The sequence below is a fragment of the Myiozetetes cayanensis genome, unplaced genomic scaffold, assembly GCF_022539395.1.
Source record: "Myiozetetes cayanensis isolate MyiCay16 unplaced genomic scaffold, myiCay2020 scf2-11, whole genome shotgun sequence".
Taxonomy (NCBI): domain Eukaryota; kingdom Metazoa; phylum Chordata; class Aves; order Passeriformes; family Tyrannidae; genus Myiozetetes; species Myiozetetes cayanensis.
Window position 1 is genome coordinate 13,217,611 of NW_026087411.1, and position 12,579 is coordinate 13,230,189.

General features: G+C 37.0%; 1 protein-coding gene across 25 annotated transcripts in view; it reads right to left on the minus strand.

Annotated features, from left to right (window-relative positions):
• Nucleotides 1–404: 404 nt before the first annotated feature.
• The window catches only part of ESRRG (estrogen related receptor gamma), a 398,323-nt gene continuing 386,148 nt past the window's right edge, over nt 405–12,579 (minus strand). For all 25 annotated transcript variants that reach the window (XM_050315148.1, XM_050315158.1, XM_050315149.1 and 22 more), the window contains one exon: nt 405–4,124. In XM_050315148.1, coding sequence (XP_050171105.1) covers nt 3,880–4,124 — 245 coding nt within the window. In that variant the 3' untranslated portion in view covers nt 405–3,879. The remainder of the gene's footprint in view (nt 4,125–12,579) is intronic.

The window sequence follows — 12,579 nt, forward strand, 5'->3', positions numbered from 1 at the left end:
TACTTCTATATGATATTGATGTGATCTTAAAATAGTGGGAAAGTTTTCTTTTATGGCATTGACAGAAAGGCAATGATTTTGAGTAATGCAGGTTGATGTGAAGATGCTTTAAGATTAAATAAGTGCTATATAAAGGCCTGCCAGCCTGAATTCTAATGTGCTATGAGACATTTTGCATATTTAAGAGTATGCAAAATGTCTTGTACCACACTGGAATTCATTCTGACAAGGCTTTACATAGCATTTATTTACACTCATATTGTACTTTAAGGGAGAAGTGCTAACACTGGCTCTGTTTTGAATGGAAGTAACAAAAGGTAATGCTAATTGCTCTGTTTCCTCCTCCAAAAAAGAAAATAAAACCAAAAAAACCCCACAACACAAAAAATAAAATAAAAGCAATCAAAAGTGGAAGCTTGTTTAATATTGCTCTACCATCATCCTGAAAGGCATAATAATTTGAGTTACACATCTGAACTGATTGGAGTTACAGAATCATATCTCCTTTTTGCATTTAACAATATATACAATATAAAATAAATACATTTACACAAATGGACATTGGTTGGAGCACACGGTATGATACACATCACAAAAATATACAGTTGATTGCTATACAGATGTGAAGCCCATCTACAGCTATAGACATGTTTGTTTTCATTTGTTGTTTTGTTTCAGTTTTTAACTACTGGCTATTATGCAACTCCTGGATTATTATAAGCAGTTTAATTTTTTTTGTCCTTTTGCGATCTTTGCACGATAAGACTGCCGTAAAATGTTTTCCTAGGCAGGTAAACAGAGACGCTTAAATAATTAAAATACAATCACCAACACCCATTTTCTCTTCTATAAGAAAAATAGCAGTTTTAATTTTTTATATCTTTTTTATGTTATCATTTAAATGCAAAATAGTGGAATAAATACAACAATCTGATCTGATTGAAACAAATGTGTAACTTCTGGGAGTTACACAATCATATTGCTTTAAATAAGAAAAAATTAAAAAATGAAGCAAAAATAGAAATTAAATTGTTATGGCTAAAACATACACCCTTTGAAATTTTCCCAACACTTCACATTAAGTAAGTGGTCTTGAAAGAACTCTTCTCCAGCAAGGTTTAAGATGAACAACATTATAAAGCCCGTGCAGTTTTTTTTTTTAGCTAAGTTTCAGGTAATGGTTTTACAGTCTTGAGATACTTGTTCTTTTGCAGCTCCAAAAAATTACGGAAAATGAAAACTAAAGTTTGCACCGTGTGCCTTTAACACATCTCCATTTTTTGTGTGGTTTTGTATACTTCTAGTTGATTGGCTTTTGACCCTGAAGCCCAAGTTCTTTAATGTGATACAGCAAAAACAATACTTATATTATATATTTATATATATATAGTGTACTTGAACAGTAGCAACTTAAACCCTGCACAAACTTTCTGGAAAATAAACTTTTTTTTTTTTTTTTGCACTCTTACATATATAAATAATCTTATAGAATCAGCACCTTTTTCCCAGGAGTTGTATTTTTTTTTTTGACATTTTTCAAAAGGGATGTGCCAATTTCTGAACTCCTATCACAGCTATAAATTTCAAGTTATTGACCATCTGAATGAATTGCTAATGATGATTTACCTAGAATCACACTACAGTCACTTCTCTACTGAGAAAACACAATCTACAATATAGTCCCATATAGCTAATGATAGATACACAGTTTTTTTTTTTTTCCTAGCACGAGGCCAACGGAGCATCGGCCATTGTTATTTTGTTTAAAGCACACAACGTAGCAATAGTTTTGGAAACTTGTCCGCACCAAAAAAGTTTTGCAACAACACAGAGCGAGTTAATAACAACATCTGAGAGATGATTGAATAAAAGCTATATTTACAGCATTTAAAAATTAGACTTATCTATAATCTTGAAATATTCAAAGTTTTATTTCTAAGCTATACATTGGTATTCTATAATAAACTGTTACAGAAATTATCCCTTGTTTTGAAAATATTATGATTTCAGTGTGTATCTGTTCATAACGAGTATTTGTTTGGAGTTTTGATCTCTTAATTATTACTAGGAAGAACTTTATTACCGGTAAGGAATAGAATATACTACTGTAATCTCCTGAGGAATTGTACATCCAATATTGTCTCTAATTCTACCCTGTGTCTATAAGCACACACCACAAGAATCCAAACACCACAAGAAGAACAAGACAACAGTCTTTGAATGCAACATAAAAATTCAGAAAAGCACAGCAAACATGAAACATTGAAAAGCTGAACTACATTTCTTTTGTTTGTTAGGATTACAATTTTAATTACATCTGTGTACATAGAATAAGGATGTTCACATAGTACAGGGAGCAGCTACTAACACTGGTACATTGGTATAGCATTTGATGGAGGTTATTGTTTATTGGTTATTTAGCGACTGTAGTTTTCTGGGGGCATCTAATCGGTTTATACATTAGATTACACCTCGTAACAGTCTTGAAACTGACTGACTTTCATGCTGTGACAATACTGGTTGAAAAGCACATATACTGGTTTAGCTACTTGTTAAGGTTCGCCATTTACAAAATAAAGTCTAAATCAATAAATAAGGTACAGAAGTGTTAAATTCTTCAATTTGGTCAGAAGTCTACTACTCTGATTTCTTAATTTTGCGAACGGCGGCGTTTGCCTCATTGCCTCTAAGCTACTATTGGTTCATAGGGTTTTTCTGCGAGTGAGGTTATAATTTTGCAAACAGGCAGTATCTCGTTCATTTGCAACTGAAGCAGTTAGAAATCACGTAGCAACCATACCTTTGTACGGCTGCTGTCTCCTAACACCGTTACGGATTCGTATTCGACATGGAGTATTTATATGTTAGACTACTCGGATATACTGCAGGTGTAATCTAATCCTTTGAGTCAGTGAACATTTAGTTATAAACTGGAGCTCATGTTAAGAAACTGGATGTTTTGGACCAGACTGGCACACAACATAAATTGCATCCGTGATAATATGCACCTTCCCTTCAACTATTGCTTTAGTAAGATAAATTCCCACATTAATAAATGGCTGAAAACTGGTAAAGCTGGTACAAAAAAATCTCCGTTAGTAAGAAGAAACAAAACATTTAAAAAAATCTTCCTTCAGGATTCATTTGTCCTTCATTATTGTTCATCATTGTTCAAGCCAGCACAAAAATGCAGTATTTCTTTCTCTTTAGTATTGCGTGAATGAATAAAGCTTAAACTATTCCCTGAAAAAGTTACATTGTAGCTAACCTAAGAAATATCTGGAAGACTTGAAAAAACAATTAAGGAATCAAATGGCTGTAACTGATCTAGATGGAAAATGCAATGATAAGAAGCAGCCGATGCATCGTCGCTTAGTCGTCTAATTAGAGACTGCTCCTATGAAATCTAATACTGCATTCAGTCAGTTCATCGTGTGTTGTACTGTACTGCTAGGTACGGTGGTTCTCTCTTTGATTCCTTTGTCATTGGGGACATTATGGTTCATAATAAGTTCACTGGCATCCATATTATGGATTTCCATCCTTTGGCAGGCCTGGCTTCCATCTCTCTTCAATTAGAGACCTCTTTTAAAAAGTTCAGCAGCAAAAGGAAAAAAAGAGAAAAGGAAAAAAGGAAAGGAAAGAACAGAAAGGAAAAGAGAGGAAAGGAAAAGGAAAAGAAAAAACTGCATCAGAAAGACACAGAAGAAAAAGTTGAAAGCTGCTTCACAGTCTTGCTGCTAAATATCAGTGCAGTCATTTTTTCCTTAATTAAACACTAAGTTTCTTTGCCATTATTATCCTGTTTATTTTCCCTTTTTTTTTTTTTTTTTTTTTTTTTTTAAAACGTGCATGATGGGGAAGCCCATGATGCTTTAGTCAGACCTTGGCCTCCAGCATTTCCAAAAAAAGTTTGTGCATGGGGACTTTGCCTTCCAGTTTGATGTTGTAGAAATGCTGCACAGCCTTGGTGGAGGTTTGCCTCAGAAGCGGGAGAGTCATCAACATCTTGCCTGCACGACGTGGGTCTTCCATGTGCTGCCCAGCCTCATAATCCTGCAGAGCCTCATGTAAGACATCCTGAAGTTTCTGCACTGCCTCAACATCCTCTATGTGCATTGAGTCTGCAAAACAAAAGAGCAACAGGAGGTTTCAGTTTGGTGTGCCAGAAGTTTGATAACGCTACGGCTGCACGACACTGTCACTGGTTCTGCCCATCCCCTTTCACAAAGGAGGAAGATAATTACCCACTAATTTCTATACTGACCTTCAGCAAAGTATATGGAAATGCCATGGAACTACAAACGCACAATTAACTCTCGGGTAAGTAATTCTTCTCCTCATCCCTCTCGAACAAGTAAAACACTCACCCCCGGTGCTCCGCAAACCATCTTTACGGTTACTGCTTTGGAGAAATGACAGCACCAGAGGGCTGAATGAATGGAGGGCTGTGTTCTATCAGGGAAGCAAGGATGACTGCCCTGCTGTGGAAAAGCTCAGTCACACTCAGTGTCAGGTTCCAAGGCTGCCGAGTTGGAAGCCATGGTCGTTACTCGCTGCTCAGAGACGCTGATTGTGGCATTAGGACCACTGCACCAACGCTAGGGAAATGCGGGTTTGATGGGATTTCCTGCTAGGGTTAGCAATTTTTTTTTTCTCTCTCAGGCATATTCAGACAGACAGGCAACACTTAGCATGTTCCTAAACAGCTTTTGTTCTGTGAAGCTAACATCTCCTACAAGGTGTAATCCTTCTCTCCCACCCACTCAGACGGTGGTTTATCTTGTTAGTGTCGGGGTTTTGCATTTTTTATAAAACACTCAATGGAAACACCTTGCCCTGTACCTTTCCAGGTGAGATGCTTTGGTGGTGTAAGTATTGAGTGACAAGCCTAGACATAACACACATCAGGAACTAAACTAAACTGCTACATGACCTGGAAAAAGTAAAGCAATGGAAGTGTGAAATAATAAGAAAAGATCTAACTGAAATAACTGTAAAATCCGCAACTGTATAGATACAGAAAGGAAAGATGTCCCTGAGAATACGCAGTTACTGGACCATGCTGAGATGACTTTGTATGAGCAGTCCTAATTCTCTGACTTTTATGTAGTCATAAATGCCAAAAAAGCCCTGATATAGTCCAAAGGGAGGTGAATGCAAGTAAGGAAGAACAGTCAAAGGTGAAAGGGGCCACCAAACAGCTCCTGTCAGCTACCAAAATGCAGATGGCTGACAAACTTACAGAACCAATAAAACACCATATGAAAACGTAAGTGCTGTGAAGGGGTACAAGTCTTAGGGACAGGTTACACTGTGCAAGCTTCGCTCAGGGTGAAACTGGGACATGGCAAAATTAGTTTATTCTTGAAAACACTAGTTAGTACAATGCTGCTTTCCATTACCGTTCCCAGACAGAATAATAACTGAGGAGCTGGATAGTGAAGAACTGACTTCTATTATTGTTTCCAAGACCTGTATTCAGTAGCCTGATTCCCTGGATCAGTGTCTGACAAAGCCTCATGTTTTACCCTGTTGATGATTAAACATCAAGTTTCACACATGCTTCAAATATCTGAATTACATTCAGAGAATTAAGAGGCATCTAAGATTCATTTCCTAAAAGCTGACGTGCAACTACTTCCTCAGATAATTAGACAAAATAATAAATACCTCTCTTTCTAAATACAAACATGTAAACCAAAACATAAACCAGTAAGTAACAGGTTAACAAGAATGTTCCAGCTTCTATTGTCAAAACAAATGTGCAAATTGAAAAGACAAAAAAATAAAACTTACAGTACCCACTCTAAAACAGACACTTAATTATATATAAGTTTGGATCATTTAGCACGTTTTATTGATTCTGATGACAGTTTATCTGTTAATTACACATAATGGAGTCCTATGGGAATTTTACATGTTTAATAATTCTGAGTCTTAGCGAATACATGCTCTAAGAAGCATGCAACTAAGACACGCTGCAGGGATGTGATACTGCACATCAAGGTACCCTGTGCTGAAAGCAGAGATGCAGAAATATCTCTCTTAGGGGCAAAGAAGGCTACAACATTTTAAAAAAGATGACAGGCAAGTACTACCTCCAGCAAAATTTAGTTCTAATTAACATGAGACGATTCCCCAAATCCATACATTTTTGATAGTTTTCTAATATCATAATTCTATTTAATAATTCTGTGTCAATAAGAGAAAACCCCTGAATTCTGTGTCCTACAAACATATGTAATCAATACAGACATGCTAACACACACAAACACACACGCAGGCGTGACTGATGTCTTAAGCAGTGTCCAGCCACCAGGCTTAACTTGGAAAGCAAACTCCAAACAAATTGTTGTCTTTATTCCCTAACTCTTTCCCAAGCCCTTGGCTATTCACTTCTGTGCTACAGAACACAAGATCTCCATCTCTCGTTTTCACTGTTTGTGCAGAAATTATACATCTTTTCCTCCTCTCCCAGATTCACAATGTCAGGGCCAGATTTGCTGGGGAACTGAATAGGACCAATTTTTCTGCAACAAATCCTTGGTGAGTCAAGACTGACTGTCTTCGAGACTTTTTTTTTTTAACACTATACTGCATAAAGAGACAGGACTTTTGAAGAACGTGACTACAAAGGTTTAGGTTTTAAACCTTTAGAAAACTGGTCTGATTCTTCCCAGAATCAGTATTTGCAACTGTAACCATGTTTGAGTTTGAAAATAGATGATGGATGGATTCCAGACTAATATATTTTTCACTAATATATTTTTCACTTGCCTAAGATGTTTAACTCTGCAGTTTGGATAGCAATTTAGCCTGCAGTGTTAGAAATATCTACACTCTACATATTTCTTACAATGACACTGAGTGAGGAGGAGAAAGAGGAAGAGAACACCCCCCAGAAAACACATCAAATCTTACTTTTTAACACAGCTACTACACTCTATGCTCTCCAAACTCTACCATTGTGTCCAAACCCAAGGAGTCTTACCCTCTCCTTGCAGGGGTGATTCTGTACCATCCCTCCAGTAAACAGAGTAATTACTTATATGGAAAAGTAATAGTAGTAAAGCTTTTAATGTATTTGTTGCTGTCTTTGAAATCTATTTAGTAGTTGGGAAGAATGTGACCAGCCAGTTCTCTGCTGCCCTGATGCAAGTGCTCTACTGCCAAACGGTGCTTCATGGAGCAGTTCAGGAAGCTGTGCCTTGGGGAACAGATCTGGTCACAGGAAATGGGGTAAGAAAAAACAGCAGAGAGAGGGGCCCTTCCAACAGTGATTAAGACTTCAAACTGTTCTTTTAAAATGGCCATTTAGCTTGAAAGATTTAAAAATTATGTAATCAAATTACTATGATAATTTAACTCCCCATTTACAGCAAAGATTCAAACTCATTTCAGCTTTACCCATTCTAGGGTCTGCCAATGTTTAAATGCAAACTCAATAAATCTGTGCTATTTAATTAGACCATGATTCAGCTTGCAGATTGCTCAGGAAAATATTAATCTCTACAAAGATCCTTCTTCAAGTTTTAGCCTTGCAGTCTGGAACTTCCACTTTATTCCCAATATTAAACGAATGTAGATCTTAATCCCTCAGGCGTAAGCCTTTGAAAATAAGCAAAATGGTTGAAAATGCTGAACTAGCCAAGGGGAAAAGAGGAGGAAAAATAAAAGAAAGAAATCTTTTCAGTAACTACTGACTGGCAGATGTAGAAGTGAATTCAGAACAGGCTAACTTTTTGCTAAATATTGCTTATTTTATTGGGATAAACCTAATCCTCAGTGATGTCATCAAGAACCACTTTAATTTAAGGAAACACAGACAATCTGTGTGACAATCCAGAAATAAAGAAGTAATTTCACACATAATATGAAACTGAATTATAAGTGAGGTACAAAGAGTGTGATTTTTCTTCTTATACCATGAAAACCCCTATTCTTTTGGGTTTGGGTTGGCTTGGGATTTTTAAGTGGCTTTGCAGACAGTCTGGATAATTTACAATTACGTCCTACACAAGTAATATCCAGACAAAACCTGTACCCAGATGTAATACACTTAAAAATCAGTGCCCATTTAAACAATGAAATTAAACAGGGTAATTTCACAGTGTCATTTGAAATAAAGAAGAATTTGATGGTAAATGCCCTGCAAGAAAACACAGGTTACTGAAACTGAGGTCAAGAGATGAACACAAGAACTGTTGATACAACATGCTGCTGAGAACGTGGGATTTCAGTCTCGCAAGGGGAAGAGTTGTTCCCGATCAAAACTGCGATGGGAGAGAGTGAGATCAACAAATGAGCTCTGCTTGGAGAATCTCATTCTATCCTTGCAAATGCTTTCTTTCACCATCACAGGATGGGAAAATAGAATTGTACCTCTTTTGATCAGTTGATTGATCATATCATCGCACAGGAACAGGAGAAAAGTGGAGTTCTCATCCAAGAAAAACACCGCAAGGTCCAGACAGAAATTCAGATTACAATCTACCTCATTTAAAATTCAAGTTTCATCTCAAATGCAGCAAACAAGCATCCAGCCACTGAGAAATCATTTAGAACGCATCACAAAGAGCAACAATCAGAAAACACCTGAACTGAGGGGCAAGAAGGCCTCTCAAAACACCACTCTGAGGAAAGCTAAGGGCTGGTATGTGTGTATTTTGTACATAATAGCACTAAGAAGTGGTAGAAAACCAGGAGTCTCAAATGAAGTGTTTCTTCATGTCAGAAAATTCAGACAGCAAGAAGGAAGAAATTATTACAGTGAATCAAGCAGCAGGGGGCATGCAGCAGTGAATACACATGTTAGGATGCTGGTAAACCACACTGGAGAGGTAGATACCAACAAGTACTTGGAAGACAGCAATTGCTGTGATGTTTGTGATTCTGTATAGTTGAGCAGTTCACAAACTCAAACTGGATAAATCAGATTATTCTATCTTCCAGGGTCCTGGAAGAACTGGATGGGATGAAGAGTAAGAACAGACGGAAAAATATTTTTTGCTTTACGTAAGGACAACAAAATCCTAATCTGGATTATGTCACAAATAAAAGGAATTTTTTACTTAGCTTGTACTGCCAATCCAAAACCCCCTCAAAATCCACTGCGGTGTTTATAAATGGGTGAACTGTTCTCAGAATTACAGAACTCTTCCTCCTGAAACATATGCCAGATTTGGACAAGGACACAAAGTGCTTGCCCACATTTCGTTTCTGTATGTTTTTTATGAGAAACATAAATGAAACACAATGACATTTTGAAAAGCATATTGCTTAAGATAGAAGCAATCCATGGAAATTGTCAACAGGAAATCAAACTAGGTTCTTGGTTCTCTCACTCCACAAGAATTCCCCCCCTTTGCAGTCTAGAACTGAAATTGCCCCAGATACTTACTTTGGTCTTCCCTGTGTGTGGCAAACAAATATACTTCATTTTGACTACCTATTTGCCTGTTTTTCCTGAACAGAACTATTTGATGGGGTCTGCATGGTTAGGATAAGAGACAAGCACAGAGGCAAACAGAATATTTTCCCTTGCAAAAGAGTATGGCAAAAATGATCTGACATCTGGAGTATTCTATTGGAAACAGACACTTAAATCGTAATATATGTTGAAAATTAAAGAGGAATAAATTAAGAATTCCTTTTTCATAGGAATTATAGGCAGTGGAAACCAAAAAAGGAAAACAAAGGCTTTGGGTTTTTTTATCAATTTGATTGATTTTACTGAATGAGGACTTAGCATGGATTGCCCTGGTTTGGCCTACTTTTCAGAAGAGATGTACAAACTGAAGCCTCAAAACAGTTTTTAAACACAGTAGGAAAGGAAGGCAAAGAAAGAAAAGAAATTGTTTCATGGAACATGCCTATTTATTTAAGGGACTAACTGGCTTAGTGGTGAACTAAAACCACTGGCATAAAGTAAGTCAAAACAAATATTTTTTGTAAGTAAGTAAACAAATTTTTTTTTTTTATTGCTGAAATGGTTTACTTTCCACTAGGATAGGTAGCAAAGGTAATAAATAAAGGGATATATTTTTACAATACAAAACAAATTGCACACTGTGAAGTGGTTTCAGTACCTACTCAATAAGGCTACTAAAAGTCTGGGAAAAGGGAATTTGAATTATAGAGTTGGAGGGTGAGATACCAATTAAAAGAAAATGGAGATTGAAGGCTTCAAAATCCTTTTTATCCACTACCAAGATATGAACAATTACCACAACTATTACCACTGAGAGCTACTAGTTTAGCTTCTTGTCCTTTGCAAGTCTCAGGCTACTAACATGTGAATAATGTCTACTTATTTCATAACTTTGTGAGGAATATCTCAAAGTAATTCAGTTACTACACCAGGTACCAGAAAAAAATTATGATTAACCACTGATTAACCATTAATTAACCATTGATTAACTCTGCTGCCATTTCTTTATGCTAATTTAAGCAAATGGTAGCAGAGTTATTTATTTTCTCTAAAAATTGTGAATGCCACCTATTAGATGAAATTAAAATGGAATATGAGGAAGAAATTGCGTTCAAGCAACATGAAAACTGACTACAGCGGCAACTTCTTTTTCTTAAAACTTGTTTCTATGATGTACCACTCCCTACACAAAAGTACATCCAAGAATTAAGATCTTGTTATTTATATTTGGCAAAATAAACACCGGTAACACACCCTTAACACAGCCCTATGTGTGTATGTATGTATGTGTGGATGTACGTCTCTGTCTACCTATACCACGAATTCTAACACTAACAAGATGATTAAATAAAACAAAAGGAAAAAACTGACATTATTAGAAATTAAATACATTATGTTGTGACATAAACCTATAATAAAGATGATGTCCTGTGGAGTAAGTGATTTACTGGGCTCTACCAATTAACTTCTGTTATGATACTATCATTTAATGGTGATAGATAGCCTGGTGCTCTGAGTACACTGTGCCTGGAAAGCTAAAAAACTTGTAAGAACTTACTAATTTTTTTACCAGGATGACAGTATAACTGCACTTTATTATGCTAAAATGCAAAAGATACATTTTGGTTCTCACTCCTGCGGTAATGGAAGGGTGACAGTTATTTTTTTAGAAGAGTTAATATCAGAGACCAGGAATTGTGATGATTCTCCTTCTTTGTGGTACAGGCTAGACAGGCAGTATTAGCGTTTAAGATTAAATTTTCAGCAGTGCATAAGGTTATACTTTTAAGTGCCTAGCATCCACATTTGGGTCAGATTTTTCAAGATGCCAGCAGCCTATTAAGCAGATGCACACAGATCAGACTTTCAAATGTGCTAATGTATTTTGACACTCTAGTTCCTTACGTTAGGTCTTAGAAGGGAACTGAGCTTCTCTTAGAACTCTGCTCTCATTTGTGACTCCTAAGCTCTTCTGCAACATTCGGACTGAGGGCCCAATTTAGCCCTTACTGATCAGGCAATTTTAAAAAACTGCTCACCTGCAACTCCCTGTTTAGTATTACCTAATCGATATGCGGAAACGTTCCCTAACGCAAAAGAGATGAGCAGGTCATCCTTGCTGTGCCGCAGCGTTCAGGTGCACGTGCGCGCACTTGTGTGCACTTCAGGCACATTTTGTAAATATTTCACCTTCCCTTACACACGAGGAAGTAATTGGTACATGCATGTTTTGGAAACCATTCAAAGTTGATTTTCTGCGTGGGTAAACAAAGTGCTCATTGGTGCCAGCTTGCTTCAGTCGGGCGGCGTGAGGCAGAACGCGGGGCAGTGGCATCCTGCAGCTTCAAGGTACCTCCTGGCTTTTATGTACAGAAGGTAGGGAAAGAAGGAAGGAGCTCGTGATACTGGCAGAACAAGGACAACGCCAAAGAAAGAGTTACTTCTCTGGATTTTATGCGCAAAGGATGTATAAATTACTATTGAATCAATGCAGATGCTTAAAACCAATCTGATAAATTCCATATTTACATACTAAATGTAACTGTTTAAATCATGCCTGTATAGATTTCAATGTAGGCAGGACTGAAACGTCTACACATTTCAGTATTGTGCTCTTACATATATATTTAAACTTTTCAGAGTCTATTTGCACTTCATTGAAATCAGCACAATCTACAAGGTTGCCACATCTTGCATTTGTGGAAATTTATAGAAGTGGCGTGGCATTGCCAACCCTACACAGGGAACATTTGATAGTGGCTGTCAGAGAATCTCCCTGAAAAATGGTTACTCCTCCCCACCTTTTAGGGACCAAATGGCAGGATTAGATCCACTACTGCACAAGTAGGCTCAGCAGGCCTAAAGTAAAGTTAGCAGTTGGGATGCTACAATGCTCACGCTACTGAGATTTGTCGGCCAAAACAAAGCTCGTGGTATTTATTCAAACAAAATGCAATCAATATGAAGACAATCCACAATTTCTTTTCCCTGCTTCCAAACACCAGCATGGAAAGTATTATGACACTGTATCATAAATCACGAACACAGACACAGAGGTATAAACCCATCTTTGTCTACTGTTTACAGTAGAGTCAACCTGGGAATCTTTCTAGACAGTGCAGATACGGCAAAAATGTCTGAAACAC